Consider the following 16,543-nt stretch of genomic DNA (forward strand, 5'->3'; position numbering starts at 1 on the left):
GTCTTTTATTTAAGTTTCTATTTTATACTATAGTAGTACTAGAGTTTAAATAAATCTATTTCTCTTTAGTATATAAGTAGAGTAATTCTTTAAAAGACTTTATAATTAACTAAATATTATAATTATTTATTAATTAAGTTTAATAAACTTAAAACTAAAATTCTTTACTATGTATTTTTTATTTCTCTTTTACTTTAGTTTCTATATAAAATTACTACTACTTAAATTAGTATATACTTTTATTCTTTAAGCTATAATACTCTTTAATTTATTAAGTAGTTTAAACTTTAATAATAGTAAGTATAATTACTAGCTTTTATTTTTTATTCTTATTAGTAAATTTAAGATCTATAATTATAAATATACTAAAAGATAAAGTAATAAATTATTATTTAGTAAAGTATAAATAAAACTAGAAAAAAAGATCTAGAGTTTATTTTTTATTTCTAGTTTTATAATTATATAAATTAATATTTAAACTAGAATTTCTACTTAATTATAAAGCTTAGGGTTATACAATTTTCTAAGTAAATAGTATTTAGTAATTTATAACAATAGACTAAATAGCGTACTAATCCGATAAATGTACATTCTATCGAGTAGATACACAAGTCGGCTCTCCATCCGGTATCCCTGGTAAAATTGCAGGATACACCCCACCAAGAACCGCTTCGAACTCCGCAAATGTCGAGTTTACGGCGTCCGTAACACAGATAGACTTCGTGACGCTTCCCCATAAAACAGCTTCACAGCCCTCAGTTGCAAGAATGTCCAATCCCTCGCCTGCAACTAGAATCTTTCCTCCTCTTAAAACCAGCTGCAGATTGTCTGAGGGTGCGTACACAGCCTGCGCGAAAGCGTCCCCCTGCTGAACATCGCCAGAAAACACAACAATATCAGCTAATTTGCCGACATCTAAAGAACCAAGTTGATGCTCAAAACCAGCCACCTTCGCTGCGTTTATAGTCATCATTTCCCAGATGTCCTGAGGAGCGATACCGATATCGTAGTCTTTTTGGGTCACATCACGACCACAGACTGCTTCTCTACCCATAGTTGCAGATCCGGAAGGCAACCAATCTGTTCCGAGCGCAACTGTAATTCCGGCGTCGAGAAGATAGGTAACATTGAGCGTTTTTCCGTACAAGAAAACATTACTCCGTGGTGACCATACAACCATTGCCCCTCTTGCGGCGACAAGATCAAAGTCTTCATTGGTGAGAGAAGAGGCATGTATCAACGCTAGGTTTGGAGCAATGATATCGGTGCTCAACCCACCACCATCCGTAAGCGGGGTAACATCAAAGGTCGAATTCGAAAGACACTGAAATTCATTTTCCGCCACAGCGTCAACACCTTCGCCAACGTGAGCAAGATATCTGTACAATCTCCCAGCTTCATCCTGAGTAATCGCAGCGGCGCCGTAATCGCAGTTTCCAAGTCTCTGAATTCCACTGGCATCGTTTAGTGGAAAGACATCGAATGTTGCCGTTGGAGCAAAAAGACCATCCTCAAGTCCAGAAGCAAAGTCTAGGTTTCGTGCAAGACCTGGAACCATTTCCCCACCGACAATGGATGTGGTGCCAGAAAATATGTGTCGTAGCTCACCCCATTTCGTGGCATCATATTCGCTGCCATTTACTGGAGCCGGTCGTCTTGTAAAATTTCGAGCGCCGACGCGCCAGTCGTGGCGCTGGTTGGTTCGTTCTCCAATGTCCTTGAGGGGTGTGATAGTTGAGTAGCCTATGTGCTCATGTGTGTTGATGAATCCTGGAGAGATGACTGAGCCGATGCAATCCACCACGGTCACATTCTTTTGACCAAGCATACACCCCAAGTCATGACCTGAACCAACATATGTAATTTTTCCAGACTCGACCAGAACATGACTATCGCATAGCGCACCGTTACTAGTCAATATGGTTCCTCGCAGAAGGAGATTTTCAGTATCTCCTACGTGGGTGACATTGCAGGTAGCCTGAGAGGTTTCAATGCAAAATGAAACAATCGAGGCGCAGATCAGGAACAGTCTTGAGGTGAGCATGTCGAGATTCGGTTTCTGATTAAAGTCTGTATTGTATCGCAAATATCCCGAATGGATGCGTGTGATTTGCGTCCCCGAAAAAGAAAAGGGCCAACGAGCTCTTATAAGTTGCGAGCTTCTAGTCTGCAACGTGAACCGTCTATTCGAAAGAGCGATATAAGGCAGTCTGTCATGACTCGGGGGCGTCAAATCCCACTCTCGAGTTATTGACAGTCGTATCCCACTCTCAAAAACATCGAAATATTATCTTATCAGTATTCTTGGTAGTCACTTCAAGGGCGCTACCGGTCATAGCTTTCTAGTCAGCACGCTAGCCAAATCCATTTCCATGGAAACGGTTTTGTCTTTCCAACTTAATTCAAAAAGTCTTCAAGCGAATATTGTACAATTTGACAACTTGAAGAACTTAAGAATTCGCAGTTTCGTCGTAATTGTATCAAAAGTCGGATTAATACACTAATTTCTAGATCGAGGAGCGACATATTTGATGGAGTGCCCACTTTTTGAACTTGGTAGGGAACCTTGGCAAATGCGGCTACTTGAGGGTGCGGTTCGCTCGGTGGAAAGAACCTCGTTTCTATTTTTTGTAGATATCAAGCCAAGGGTTTAGAGTGTACCTAAAAAACAAAAAGCGCTAGTGTCATGATGAAGTACGTCACTCCAAGTGTGGAAAGGTTTTTTGTTGGGGGGTTGGGGTGTTGATTGTGTTATGATGAATTGTACGGTTACAGTGTTATATCGATCGAATTTCAACTCCTAGTAACGGTTTCCTTATTTCCTAAACAATTATCCCACGGTCATGTGAGAAGGTTTGGTGTACTTTTGATACTGATACATCTGCACGATGACAGCCTCCCATTGCAGAATCAATGAGGAAGGTTGGGAATAGACACTGTGATTTTGATCGTTGAAAAGCCTGATGTGTGAAATCTGGTTAAGAATGGAATCCCGAGCAGTAAATCTCAAATGGTTCTGTCCAATCAGCTCCAGAAGCGAGCATAAATGCTTGGTAAGAATTCTTGACAGCCATCAGAATGATAAGATTCAAAAGCTCTTTCGTAGGCTGAAGAATCAGAGTACTGAAATTTATAATGTGCTTACAAACAATCTCGCTCATAAATCGTTACTGCTGTATGTTCCGAAGCGGTCAATACCAAACAGATGCGCCGAGCCGTAAAGCCAGATGCAAGACCTAAGCAATGGCTATGACTTCAATTGAGGAAATCAAGCCGTAAACGCCGTGCGGCAAAGGGTGGAATGCATTCGGGCGGGAGTTCCTTCACTTAGCGTATTGCCGTCGCGAAATTGAGAATATATTAAGACATTCTTTGCGGACTCAAGGTACGCTTCATTATAACATTGTTTCTTGCCCTCCAAGAAGCGCTGCAAAAATCAGGTCAGAATCTATTCCCAAGACTCCATTGTATAATGACTCGTCCCCTGTAACCACTCCGAGATTAGGCACTTCTTGCGATTGATCTGTTGCAAAAAGGGAGAACTGATTCGAGTTCAAGGCCATGTTCAGAGGATTGTTGTCGGTAGGGTTAAAGCTGAAAGTCTGTTCTGTCGGTTGGTTGAGTGTATAGATAATGCTGGGAATGAGCTGATTCGCAGGTTGGTGTTCTACACTTGATTCTTGGTCCACGGTCAAACTTGTCGGTATTAGCAGAAATTTGTCATTTGCGTTCGGCGTCAAAGGATTTTGCGCATTATAGTCCACGTCTGGGCGGGTTTGTAAAATACGAGGAAGGAGAAACTGTGAGAACTGCTGTCTCTTCGCGGTATATTGCGACCTAGTCAATCTGTTACCGTTTACCCACTCTTCGAGATCAGATAAAACAGGGCCAGATGCATTATCGAAAGCAGTAAGTTGATTTTGGATGGCAGGCCACCGCTTGATTATATTCCGTAAAAGCGATGAGATAATGTGAACCGTTCGTTTGATAACAGTGACATCAATGCCATCAACATGAGTAGGACCAAATTCGGAAAATTCTAAAGCACTCATGACAGACTCAAGAAGACTGATGCCGAGTTCAACAAGATAGTGAGCCGCATGGAAGACGTAGAACATCCTTCCGTGACGTGCTTGTAGCTCATACTCATTTCCAAGTTTCAGGATTGAATCCAGAGCTCGTTTTCGCATGTCCAGTGTTGGTTCTGGACAGCGAGGTGAAGGTCGATTCAATCGAAAGACTGCAAAGTGATACATTATGGCATGGAATTCAATTGTGTTGGCGGTTTCTGATTGTAACCCATTGGCCCATTTGTCAAGGCGAGAGTGCATGGTCGTAAACCAATCCTGAAACTTCTCATTGGATGTTTGGATGTCGGAAATGGTATGAGGGTAATACATTTTGCTCGTGATTTCCGCCTCTAATTGCCTGATAGACCAAAATTGGGCAGTTGGAGACTGTTTAATCCCAAAGTCGGGGTACTAGTAGATTCAGTAAGACATCTGACTATTGAGAAGCGATAAAATTACCTTGGCCGTGATCACGCCTGCCGGCCAAACATAAGGAAGACACAGGATGTGGTGTACAGCCCTAATGCGTGTTAGTCAGTTCTTAGTACTATTATGCAAGCAACATACGCATCAATACTATAAGAATGCCAGAAGAGACGCCGTCGAGTATCGAGCACTGAGCTATTGTACTTGACCTGCTCCGAGGCTGGGAGCTCCCGGTGAAGCCCAAACTGGACGCAAAGCCTAGTTGCAGCTGATGCGCAATTATTACCATTCACGAGGGCTGGGTTGATATAGCTGTAATGTACTAGCAGCTGTAGTACCTGAAGTCTTTGCCAGCTGTTCATGCTGTCACTATATTGAAGATGTTCAACAGCCGTGGCCCATAGATCCTTCTCTCTTGCAATAGCACGGACTTCATCATATCGCATCAGCGTTATTACCTGCTGCTGTTAGCATGGGTTTAGTTGCTGCTCAGAAACCTACCTACACTGATTGCGAGAGCCAAAGCAACAATCGTTACATGGTAATGTGAAACAGCTGCACCATTGTAGATCATATCACAAGATCTATGAATTTCTGTTTTTTCCACGGCAGGATACTGCTTCAGATAAATCTCACAGTAATTGTTCAGCATGATATCTACCACGTGGCGAGGGATCGCAGAGATTTTTATGCTTTTCGGGAGCTGTTCGTCCTGTAGAGGTTCTGCAACAGTCGCTGCCGCATTTTCACGGAACAGAGGCGATGGGCATGGGCAAAGGAAATTAGGTGATATCAACGACAGACTTGCGATATCTTCTTTTTTCGTATGACTTGACATCTGAGGACTGCCAATGGTTGCCGCTAGGCGGGTGGTGAGCTTCTCGATACCCAGACGCACTTGGTCGAGGCGATTAGGCGTCTGCTCGGATCTCAATCGTGACAGCTCAATGTCAAGTTGAGCCGCCTGGTCTTCCCAATAAGAGACTGTGCTACGAGGTCTTTCGGTTCCTTGTCCGGGGTTGAATCCAATGCAGTCTGCATTCGCACCAAGGCACATGCCACAGGTGGGATATACATTGTCACACTATTATTGTTAACAACACAGAGCATTCCAAGCGAGTTTCCAGCAGACCTTTATTTTTCTTTTTCGGCATCGCGCGCAGCTTTTCGTAGCCCTTCGATAGGTTTTGCCTTTAAGTGGAGGCATTAAGACTGCCCTTTCGTGACCCTTTACGCCTCGTCGGCCTGAAATCGTCGGAACAAAAAGCCATAGTCGGTATGAGCAGGAGTGGCAAGTAGCTATGTTCCACGACTCAGCTGTTCCACTTTCCACTTTCCATCGTGGATCTGTGGATCAAAGGTGGGGAGCTGTGGGAGCACAGAATTGGTCGTGTTTAGATCACAAGAATGGCCCAGCTCTAGAGTAGACACTTGACACCGTGTGCTTCATCTGTGTTGCATTTTGTTGCATTCGGCTTTGGGACACATTTGGATGCCAATTTGAATAAATAAATCATATCCTTCTCACCTAAGTTGCCTCGACGAACGGGTGGATTACGTAAGCAAATTCAAGGGCTCGTTTCACCTCGGCACGTCGCCTCACTCGCGTCGTAACTTTCTCGATAGACAATAATAACCGATCTTCGATTATCTCGATTCCGCGTTGTGCGAATATTCGCAACGTTGCTCTGCATTGAAACTTTGAAATCCATTTCCTTGGTTTGAGGCTCGATCGGACCGCTTCCACATGGGATACCATTTGATTTCCCATCACCCATGGTCACCTCGACGGCGCCCACAACATGAATTCCAGCACTGCAACACTTGTCCCAACATGTATGCGATGTCGCAAAAGACGAATCAAAGTGAGTCAACCGGAAATTACAAGAGGCATTCGTGCAAGTGCTAAGGGCCCCCAATTGCGACGAGGAACTCCCTCAATGTGCAAACTGCTCTGGTTCGGATTCTGAATGCATCTACTATGATGATGTTTTAGCACAAAACATCCCTCGAAGGTAAGTCACACTTTCTACGCGACATTGTAATATCCTTTTCTAACATAGATGTCGTTGGCAGATACCTTTATTCCCTTCAGGAGCAGATTCACGAATTGCAGTCCGAAATTGAGGCGATCGTCAACGAGCAAGGCGTTCAGTCAAACAATATTGGTAGCACCACTCCGATTCAAAGAAATTCAACAGAGGAATACCATGTTGGTGTCACGGGAACAGCATTCGGGAACCTTCCGTGTGCAACAACCTATATCGGTCCCCTAACCTCTGCGCGACTGTTGGAGCGGCTACTCATTGCACTTGCAGAAAGGCATTTGGCAAGCACGGCTGATATGGATGAGACGGATTCACCGTGTCGCCAAGCGTTGCAATCGTTGTCGGAACTTCGAAGTCACAACAAAGGTACTACAGCGATGTCTCACATTTTTATCGATCCAAAAAAGCCCGATACCCAGATACAATCATCAACCCAACGAGCGCTGATCGAGCATTATCTGAAGGTTGTCCAGCCCGAGTATCCGTTGCTTTCACTGGGGCAGGAAGTTGAATTCTTGAATGAAGAAAACCCTGTCCGCCGGTGGGGCAGCGATACGTCTGCCTCGGATGGGTTAGCAATAAATTCGGTCTTTGCTATAGGTGCTACGTTATTAGCCCGGGACCAAGAGCCAGCATTGACTACTGTGGCTCTCGCATTTACCCGAAATGTGCGGAAAGCCTCTCAGTCAGTCGTAGATCTAGAGAATACTCAGTTGGAAGCCGTGAAGCATTTGGTTACAGCCTTTAGCTTCTCAGCTCTTTGCGAGCTGACACAACCTGCCTCGGGCCAAGCTTATGCTGTGCTCGGTCGCGCATTTTCTCTAATGGAGCAGCTTCGAGCCGAATATCAAACTTCGCTGTATCCTCTCGACGATGAGTTCAAACGGTTGGAATATTGTCTCATGAAAATGGAAAGGTATATACTTTCCCTAGTCAACGTTTTGTTCTAGCTTACATTAACCTTTAGCGTCGTTGAGATTCACTTCCAGAGGCCAAGCCGATACACTGCAATATCTTCATTGTCGTCTTTTGATGACGCTGGAGCATCACGCTTAGATTACAGCTCGATTGCTGCATATAAACAGATTCGCATATCTAGGCAATATCTTAATAACAACCATGTACCATCACAGCGTATTCTCGATGACCTGGTTCCTACTCGACATCGTCTAGCCCCCCAAGGGCTTGAAAAAGTGCTCGATTTTGTCACGGCCACAGTCTATCTGGCTTTGCATCCTCTATTCACGACATGTCCTGAAATCATCTTTCTCTATTCGTCGAAGCAGCAACATACAATATGTCTAGACAAACCAACGACTGACCTATTGTATGTTGTTTCAAGGTCTGCTGCAAGAGTGATAGATCACTACGTTCAAGCGAATAAAGATTCCAAGATTATCAGTCTATGGATAGCTGCCGAGCACATACTTCAAGCTGGAGCTATGTGGGCAACTTATCTGATTATGGTTCATACACAGTCACTTGGCGGTGGCTTGTCTGGAATCGGACTGAGTACTGCTATGACGCCACTGCATAAATGCACATCCTTGCTGTCATCTATTGCGCAGCGTTGGGGTGATGGAACGAACTATACCGAGGTTTGGGATACATTTCTCTTACTGTATTGGGACACATTGACGGAATTATAGCTCATCCTCTTATCCAATTGCAGGTTCATACTTGTTCACTGGCTTATATTATATTTATCATTAGTGCCGAGTTTATTGTTTCTATGAGCCTTGCCTCGATCACTCTTGAAGCAACTATACTGTTTCGTAACAATGATTTCAGATCTTACATTTCTTTCGCGGCAATTGTTTTATGCTCTCTTTTAAATATCTCTAATTCTGGAATTCAGAAACTGCTCTCTCAGATCAATCTATCACGATGTTGTTGTAGTGCAAGCTATGACTGACGGACTACCTCCCTATTTTCTAGTGGCCGCTGTGGTCTCTGCTAAGTTCTTCATCAACTTCTCTTCATTCATTCTCTGCTGCAGTAAAATTTTGTAGGGTTTCATCATAGCCGTCGCGCCTTCCTTCTCGCGATTGTACTCGATATAATGGGTGTTGGGCGGTTCTGAAGGCGATGCGGTTATCTTAAACTGTACCAACAAACGTACGAAAGTTGCGTACAGGAGCCGATTCGAGATAGATACAGCCGGGCACATCCGGGAACCTGCACCAAAAGAATAATGATACGGCAAAGGAGGCGCAAAGCCTTCTGATTCGAGCCAACGCTCTGGGCGGAAAATGTGAGCATCCGGTCCGTACGCGGATTTGTCTCTTAGATTTTAGCACACTGCTTTCGGCTTTGTCAGGTATTACATACCATGGTTTATCGCTTGTGCATTCATGTAGACGCTCAACCCCTTGGGAATCATATTGCCTCTCCAATTAAAAGATTTCATTGTCTGGCGTGGAGGGAGCAGCTGAATGGCAGCATAGTACCGTAGCATTTCTCTTACCAAGGCGACGACGTAGGGAACCGTCTCTTCGGAAATACATTTCTCCCAAGCCTCTTCATCGGATGAGTAGACTTCCATGATTGCTTCGTAGGCTCGCTTTTGAGTATCTTGACCCTCGGGGGACGAAAGAAAGCCCAGGCCAGCTGCAGCAGTCGTGGAGACCGTTTCAAAGCCTCCGGAGACTAGTGAGACGTTTATAGACTTTATTTCCTCTAGTATCTGCATTAGAAATATTCCTTTTACAGTTTCATTCAATCATGTGGCATACCTTTAGTAAGTTTCTCGGAGCTTTTATCTTTCAGCAAGCCTTCGGACAAACAAGAAACTTCCTCTCCATTGTCAATTGCTGTCTGCACCTTTTGGAGCAACTCTTCCAGCCAGATGTCGCGCCGCTCGCGGTCTTTGATTGCAATCTTGCTTCGTTCGTTGGCAGGTAGGTAACGGAGAAACGGAACATAGTCTTGGGGATTCATATTCGTTGAGCGGAAACTATCTTCAGTTAGAGACGCTTCGTAATTTCTTTGGATTCCAGAACGCCTCACGTTGATACACTATGAGCAACATTCAAAATGTTATGTAATAATGGGTCATCGATATCCGCTATGCGAAATCCATAGCACATCATCAGTACTACATTCAGAGCAAGGCGCTGGAAGAAAATTCTTGGGTCAACTTCGAGGCGTTCATCATGGTCAACACCACTGGCAGCGCTGAGCATATCCTGAACAAGTGAACTAGTTTCCAGATCAATCATTGGAGCAGCCTTTTGTATTGCTGGCCGGGTCATGACTGTTCCCACTGCAGTTCTTCGTCGTTTTGTGCTTTCGCTCCATGGTGCCGTACCCACCGTCCCACCTGTAGAATTGTCAGATCTTCGCAAAACATTCATGTCTGTTTCCGTGTGTCAAATTACCTTGCGATTGGCTGATTACTCCGTGGAAAGTATAGAATAGCGGTCGATCAATTGTCGCAGATGCATTCTTAACGATCCATTCCTGTGCGACCTCGAAGCTATTCAGCACGACGATTCGTCTATTTCCGAGCTTTGCCTGGACGATTGGTGCGACATTCTTTGTTCCAAAATCTTCGAAGGCTGAAGCATGGTCATCTCCTAAAACTTTAAGATGCCCATAAAATGGAATCGCGCCTGAAATTTCGGGTATGTTTGCGAGCTTGGGGATATCGGTAAAGTACGCCAGTTTGTAAAGCCAAAGGCCAATTCCCAGGATGAGCACTGTAATTGGCAGGATTAAGTTACTGTCTGGCAGTAAATTTAATAAAGTCATGATGATTTTGTCGGTTTGCAAGAGGTTTGTGTGAGTAGTGCCTGTTATCCTTTAACCACAAACCAAAGTAATTTGTTGGACGTGTCGTCAGTTTGAATAGTGGATTCCAATACTCCTTCTAGTTATCATACATGGAGACCATTGTCATGCCCATGCGTACGTAGTTTTGGTTGAATCACTGCACGGCGGACTTCCGCATAGAATATCTATCGTCGTACGGGCTTCTCCGTGTGCCCCACAACCCAACATGGATATAGATTACCCCAGATGTGCGAATTGAAATATCAATAAGTGGAGAAAGATTAAGTCGTTCTTGAGTGATAACAACTGCAGTAGTGCAACTCTATGGGAAATGATTTTCTGCTTAATTGATATTGGAAAAGAATTTAAACACCAAGCGATTGAATTCATAGGTATCTTATGTATCAACGGCTATGGCGGATCTAAAATCCCAAACTATTTTCAGCGTTCTAGATAGAACAGCTGTAATTTCTGGCGGCGGCGGCGGACTTGGTCGGATGGTTGCAAAGAGCTTACTTGTTAACGGTGCATCGGTCACGATCATCGATCAGTTCCAACATCGTCTAGATGTCGTTGAAGCTGAACTTTTGGAGCTGAAACAGAAGTCTAAACTCCCTGGGCAGATCCGGAAGTTAGTCATGCCATCTGGGAAAATGAAACTGATATCGTTAACTGACATACAACTCAGAATCCAAGGCGACCTCGGCCACGAAATTGGTCTAAAGTCCGTCATCTCCCAAATCAAAGCAACACATAATGAGGTTGATATTCTTGTCACCGCAGCTGGTATACGTAAAGTCAACAAAACTGCGTTCACTCCAGGTGAAAGTCTTTCAGATCTCGTGAAAGCAACAAATTCGCTTTCCTACGAAGATCTCGACGCGTCCTTCCGTATTAACTTATATGCCCAATACTTTCTCACCGCGGGCTTATTAGACTTGCTCGGTGCGGCAGCAGCTAAAGGGGACGGTCGCGGCTCAGTCATCATGTTTAGCAGCGTAGCTGCAAAACATAATGGTCAATTCGTGCCTGCATATCAGCTTTCCAAGGCTGCTGTAGACCACCTGGTTAGAATCATGGCAGCAGAATTTGCTGATCACTATAGTGAGTTTTAATTACCACAATCTTGGTGCTATTATACACTGCTATTTCGAAAACAAAACTAAGACAAAGTAGTTCGTGTCAATGCCATTTCACCGGGACTCTTTCCCAGTAACATGAATCCTATGGACCCTGCGCACCCGGATTCTAACATGAAATTTGCCAATGATATGCCTGCTAGGCGACCTGGAACTGAAGAAGAGATGGCTGCTACGGCACTATATCTCGCGTCAAAAGCGGGTGCTTATATGACTGGTGCGAATATGGTGGTAGATGGTGGAAGAATGTTGGTCGCGGCGGGCAAGATTTCGAGTAAATTATAAACTGCCACTGTAATACAATAAGCGTTCTTTCTAAATTCCATACTATGCGTATTCTTTCCTATCTTGATCTATACCTTGGACCTTAAGTTACAAAACATATCACAAAATTTAATTAGCACGGCCTTGTTAAGTTTTGTGTTATGTGACAGCACAGAATATAACGAATCATGGTGCCATTTTCACTTTATTTTTCTTCGCCTCCACAAGGGAACCCTAACATGTTCTCATCAGAACGACCATTTTATTGGTATCAAATCTTTGCAAGGTCGCCCAATGGTCAGTACGCCTGTCAAGCTCTTCATCTCCATGATAATAGTACACAAAGTTGTCATTCTCTCCATGCCAACGGCTCCCGAAGGTCTTTCTCTACATATCGAGTATGGAAATCCTTCCTCGTCAGATAGTCTCTTTCGAATACTCTGGAATGAAGGTTCTCGATTGTCTCGGTTGTCAGCGTCGGTCAGTTCTCTAAATCTTTTTAATCTTGAGAATGAATTCGCTGCCGGGTGATCCTTCAGCTGCGCAGGCCGGTCCGGTCCGCAAAGGTGATTGGTGTGCGCGACATAACCGTAATTTGCTTCTGCTGAAGCTCGCATGATTACGTTCCCATGCGGGGAGTATTCAATATCAAGAAAGTCGCCTGTACGATCTGCGACCACATAGTTGCCAGTCGAGGCAATTGAGAACTCTGCAATCATTGAAAGAGCCTCATCCACGCTACCTGCGTATTGTAAAATTCGTCTTGACATGCAATGAATTGGCAGGCCGGAAATGTCTAGTGCACCAGATCGTAAAGCATTTAAGCACAAGCCTACTCCAGCTCTGTTCATCCCGACCTTGCCCACAATCCCAGCTTCAGAAAGAATCTTGGTCTCATATCCTTGTCCGGTTGGTGGCTGTATATGTAGAATAACCATTCCGTCACGCAGTTGCTCAATCCAGTCCCAATTTTGTGCTAGGAAAATTTTCCCTTCAGGACCAGCTTGCGCTAAAGTGGTGCATCCATCCGCGTAATTCGTCAAAGCAATCTCACTGCGAACATTGAGCGCAAGAATGTCTTCCAAAAGCAAGCCATGGCCGCTCCCCTCCGCAATCCCACGCATCTCCTCCAAAATGGACGGATATTTCGTTTTCAAAACAGGGATGAATTGTTCAGAAGCACGATTTCGCGCTTGCTTCCATGTAAGCTGCGCTGTTTCTTGGAAAAAGCTTGTGTAGGTTTTGATATTGGAAAGTACTTCTTCCACAGCAGTGGAGCCATGTGTAAACCCAATTTCGTAAGGAGTACCAGTGCACTTGATTGTTTTTATGGAGGGGTGCTCCATCCTCTGTGATGTTGTTGTTATGTTTGCCAAGTCGAAGTGCACCTCGAATGTGATGGGTTGTCAAAAAGGGAACCGTAAAATGTACCTAGGTATGAGAGAACAGGAGACTGATGTTAGGTTAAATTTGGTATAAATTATCGATATCAACTATCAGTGACACATTACACTGCCGAAAATAAAATTGCATTCCGTGGTCTGCATTATGATCAGCAACGGATACCCGCGTACGTGGAGGTGAGATTGGTGCACAACTCCGATGATGGGGTTGGGAGCTGGGTCTTGGATCTATGACATTTTATTGGCGGGCGCCGGACAAAAGCTTCCCTGGCGGTGCTAGACTGGAATTTTGGTAAGCTAAGCGATAAGCGTATATTTAAGTGGGAAGTGTTTACCCATAGATAAATCTCCACTACAGCAATTAACGAATCATTCGCGATTCTATCTGGCAATGACGGCTCACAGCTTCAACAACAGCGTCTGCAAGACTATACGAAAGCTTCGATATTAATTCTTCATGAAGATCTTCAGCAGTCAAACCAGAATTATGAATGGGATTGGCAATTGATCCCTTTTACGCACACAGCCAAGTACGATTGGAAGAATATGCAGCAAGAAATTATAGTCACATCGATAAGAAAAAAGATCTCAAGTAATTCCAACATATCTCTGTCAATTATGCTACAAACTATAGCGCGTATCTGAAATACTTGTTCTCCTTATCGGTCAAGTCAAGGAATTCTTGTCCAGCGGGCTGAGGAGGAAGTCCTTCAGCAGCAGCTTGTAAATCTCTTCTCTTGTTCTCTTGCTTATTGATAAACCACAGAGCCAACATCAACATGAGTGCCACCGTCCACATTCCAATCATGACATATTTTGCGTTAGCGTAGTATGGACCGTCTCGAAAGCTTTGGGGTCCAATAAGGAATCCTAGACACACTTCAAGTTAGCCCTGCTGATTTGGAAAGTGTTTTGGGTATGTGCAACTCACCAACACAATAACCAATCAAAGCGATCGCATTGACAGTCGTCTTTTTAGTATAACCTGCTGTATTTGTCGAAATCGTGCCTAGGATGATGATAAGACCTGTGGCAGAATTGCCGATAATCATGTAATACCCAACAAGCTGGCCAATTCGCTTGTTCAGAGGATCGTCCATTGCAAGGCCGGCCATCAAAGCAATCCCAAAGATACCGCAGAGAATGCCAAAACAGCCGCTCAGGTATCGCTGGTTGAGTCGATAAGCCATGTATGGAATACCGACATTTGAAGCGAGCTGGACAATTCCGCCAGGCATGGAAATAAGCAGTGTTTCCTCAGAAGTGAAACCATAACCTTGAATCAGCTGGGTGAAGAAAACCGTGATACCGCCATTTGGAATATCCAAGCTGACCTAAAATACAAATTAGTTGCTGGCTCTGCCATGCTGTGTTTAGGACATACCATGAATAGAAAAATCAAATAGGTCTGCGAAGACAGTTAGCTTCTTCCCATTTTGGTATCGCACGGCAATATAGCTTACCCTGATATCAGTGAACGTCTCTTTTACTTGGTACCACTTGAACACCCTGCTTCCAAGTCCCTGTTGATTCCCTCTCAATCGTTCTACGGCTAAACGTCGTTCTTCATCGCTCAACCACTTCGCAGTGATCGGAGAATCTGCTAGGAAAAAGAACATCCCCACACCAAAGAGCGATGTAGTGAGCCCAAAGATGATAAACAAGGCTTTCCATGCCTCAAAGGTGATGGATGTGTTTTCTCGGAATCCGCGGGCTATGCCATATGCTAGAGCTCCACCAACGATAGATGCCCCTGAGCCAAGTCAGTAAAACTCTGACAGGAAAGCTGGGTGATACGTACATCCATTGAAGGAAAACCAAATTGCAGTTCTGAAAGTCTGCTCGTTTGCACGATACCACTGAGAGGTCATCAATACGAAGCCTGTGTTCATCGTCAGAAATCGTAGACTAGCATAATCTGGTAAGGCTTACCAGCAGTCACAGCTCCCTCGAAAGCACCGAGGAAGAATCGAACGACCATTATGCCAGCAAAGCTAGTTGTTCCAGCCGTGGCAGCAAGCATTGCACCCCAGACAATCACGTTCGCTGCTACGTATTTCCCGACTGGAAATCGTTGCATGAGTCTGTTGTGTGGGTATTCAAATGCAAGGTAGCCCAAGTAGAAGATCGAACCAGTCCTGTGAATTTGTATCAGAACTATGCTAGCTCTCTTGTGAAGTAATAGGTTAGGTAAGGGGGAAATGGCAACTTCAAACGTACCATGAATATTGTGACGCGGTGAGATGAGTATCTTCTTTAATACCCATCACTGCTGCATATGACAAAGTGACTTTATCCATATATTGCAAAAGATACAAAGTGCACATCCATGGGAGAATATGCCAATCAATCTTGCGGCGGATTCTCTTGTCAGTCTCCTCGTCAATCTCAATAGCCTGCTCATGAACGAACTGCAAAGCTGCATCGGCTGCTTTGCTGGTAGTTTGTCCTTCCATTGTGCTACCAGAGTCTTCGCTACTGATTTTCCGTTTTTCATCTTGGGATTTATTATCGTTGTTGAGATCAACTTCGGGTGCAGCTGACGGCGCCATCGTTGTGTGGGTGGTGTTTCTGTCAATACGCATATTGAAACAACAATGACAAAAGATTTACATAAGTGATGTGTCTGCTCTGTGACAAAACAAGAAATGATATGAGACTTCTCTTATATCAACCGTATGCATATTCCACCCGCTATCCTAGCATCGATAAGAGGCGAGAGAAGGTGGGGAAATGATGAATGACATCTTTTTGAAATTGGCTCAAGTCCTAGCAACCGAGAGATTAGTAGATTGCACATATTGGTAAGGTCCTGGAAACTGGGAGTAGAACGGTCGGTCATCAAGCGCATCTCTAAGAAAATCCCCACGGATTTGAGCGTTAGATTGTGCCTGCCACTAGCAAAAGTCCGTATCCCACTATTCTGGTCGGCAGGATATCCGGGTGGAGATTTCGGGCAAGTCGAGAACCCCTGCTGTCGCGCAAGGTGGGATTTCAGCAACATTTGTGACAGCTTCGTGGTGATGAAACTATTAGCAAAGCGAGAAATTGGGTATATTGTCATTTTGATAGAATACAGTGTAGAGTACTTACAAAATCATTTATTATTTAGTGGTCGGACCAGCCGTGCCAAAAATACTTCGTTCATCTCAATTGACAGTTGAAACAATGTCGAAACCGTTCACCATCCATACATCAACACTGTTCGATCCAAAAAAGAAGGCTTTCATCTCAGACGCTTCCATCACAGTTGATCCAACGTCAGGATGCGTCGTCGACTTCTTCCAACGCTCAGAGCCCCTCGCAGAAACTGTCCCAACTGGAGATATCGATCTTCGTGGCAAAGTGACGATGCCAGGATTTTGTGATGCTCATACTCATATATTTCTTCACGATTACAAGTAAGCTATGCCTGATAT

At 44.2% G+C, this 16,543-nt stretch overlaps 7 protein-coding genes across 7 annotated transcripts; 2 read left to right on the forward strand and 5 right to left on the reverse strand.

The window, feature by feature from the left end:
• Positions 1–592: 592 nt before the first annotated feature.
• GLAREA_10460 (Metallo-dependent hydrolase) lies at positions 593–2,044 on the reverse strand (the record flags this gene model as incomplete). The annotated part of the gene is made up of 1 exon (XM_008079561.1): positions 593–2,044. One exon carries the CDS (start codon positions 2,042–2,044, stop codon positions 593–595), a length of 1,452 nt encoding a protein of 483 aa, XP_008077752.1.
• Positions 2,045–3,395: 1,351 nt separating this feature from the next.
• Positions 3,396–5,553, reverse strand: GLAREA_10461 (uncharacterized protein; the record flags this gene model as incomplete). Its single annotated transcript, XM_008079562.1, has 4 exons — positions 3,396–4,481; positions 4,530–4,590; positions 4,638–4,954; positions 5,002–5,553. 4 exons carry the CDS (start codon positions 5,551–5,553, stop codon positions 3,396–3,398), a joined length of 2,016 nt encoding a protein of 671 aa, XP_008077753.1.
• A 777-nt stretch (positions 5,554–6,330) lies between these two features.
• GLAREA_10462 (uncharacterized protein) lies at positions 6,331–8,193 on the forward strand (the record flags this gene model as incomplete). The annotated part of the gene is made up of 4 exons (XM_008079563.1): positions 6,331–6,361; positions 6,493–6,511; positions 6,573–7,460; positions 7,512–8,193. 4 exons carry the CDS (start codon positions 6,331–6,333, stop codon positions 8,191–8,193), a joined length of 1,620 nt encoding a protein of 539 aa, XP_008077754.1.
• A 278-nt stretch (positions 8,194–8,471) lies between these two features.
• Positions 8,472–10,297, reverse strand: GLAREA_10463 (Cytochrome P450; the record flags this gene model as incomplete). The annotated part of the gene is made up of 5 exons (XM_008079564.1): positions 8,472–8,785; positions 8,876–9,223; positions 9,280–9,500; positions 9,554–9,866; positions 9,925–10,297. The coding sequence occupies 5 exons, from the start codon at positions 10,295–10,297 to the stop codon at positions 8,472–8,474; spliced, it is 1,569 nt and encodes a 522-aa protein (XP_008077755.1).
• Positions 10,298–10,731: 434 nt separating this feature from the next.
• Positions 10,732–11,742, forward strand: GLAREA_10464 (NAD(P)-binding Rossmann-fold containing protein; the record flags this gene model as incomplete). Its single annotated transcript, XM_008079565.1, has 3 exons — positions 10,732–10,949; positions 11,007–11,422; positions 11,495–11,742. The coding sequence occupies 3 exons, from the start codon at positions 10,732–10,734 to the stop codon at positions 11,740–11,742; spliced, it is 882 nt and encodes a 293-aa protein (XP_008077756.1).
• Positions 11,743–11,969: 227 nt separating this feature from the next.
• GLAREA_10465 (N-terminal nucleophile aminohydrolases (Ntn hydrolases)) lies at positions 11,970–13,067 on the reverse strand (the record flags this gene model as incomplete). The annotated part of the gene is made up of 1 exon (XM_008079566.1): positions 11,970–13,067. The coding sequence occupies one exon, from the start codon at positions 13,065–13,067 to the stop codon at positions 11,970–11,972; it is 1,098 nt and encodes a 365-aa protein (XP_008077757.1).
• A 685-nt stretch (positions 13,068–13,752) lies between these two features.
• GLAREA_10466 (MFS general substrate transporter) lies at positions 13,753–15,709 on the reverse strand (the record flags this gene model as incomplete). The annotated part of the gene is made up of 7 exons (XM_008079567.1): positions 13,753–13,994; positions 14,056–14,458; positions 14,509–14,532; positions 14,588–14,877; positions 14,926–15,006; positions 15,057–15,262; positions 15,345–15,709. The coding sequence occupies 7 exons, from the start codon at positions 15,707–15,709 to the stop codon at positions 13,753–13,755; spliced, it is 1,611 nt and encodes a 536-aa protein (XP_008077758.1).
• Between the last annotated feature and the right edge of the window lie 834 nt (positions 15,710–16,543).

Source organism: Glarea lozoyensis (genome assembly GCF_000409485.1).
Source record: "Glarea lozoyensis ATCC 20868 chromosome Unknown GLAREA12, whole genome shotgun sequence".
In the NCBI taxonomy this organism is placed as follows: Eukaryota; Fungi; Ascomycota; class Leotiomycetes; order Helotiales; family Helotiaceae; genus Glarea; species Glarea lozoyensis.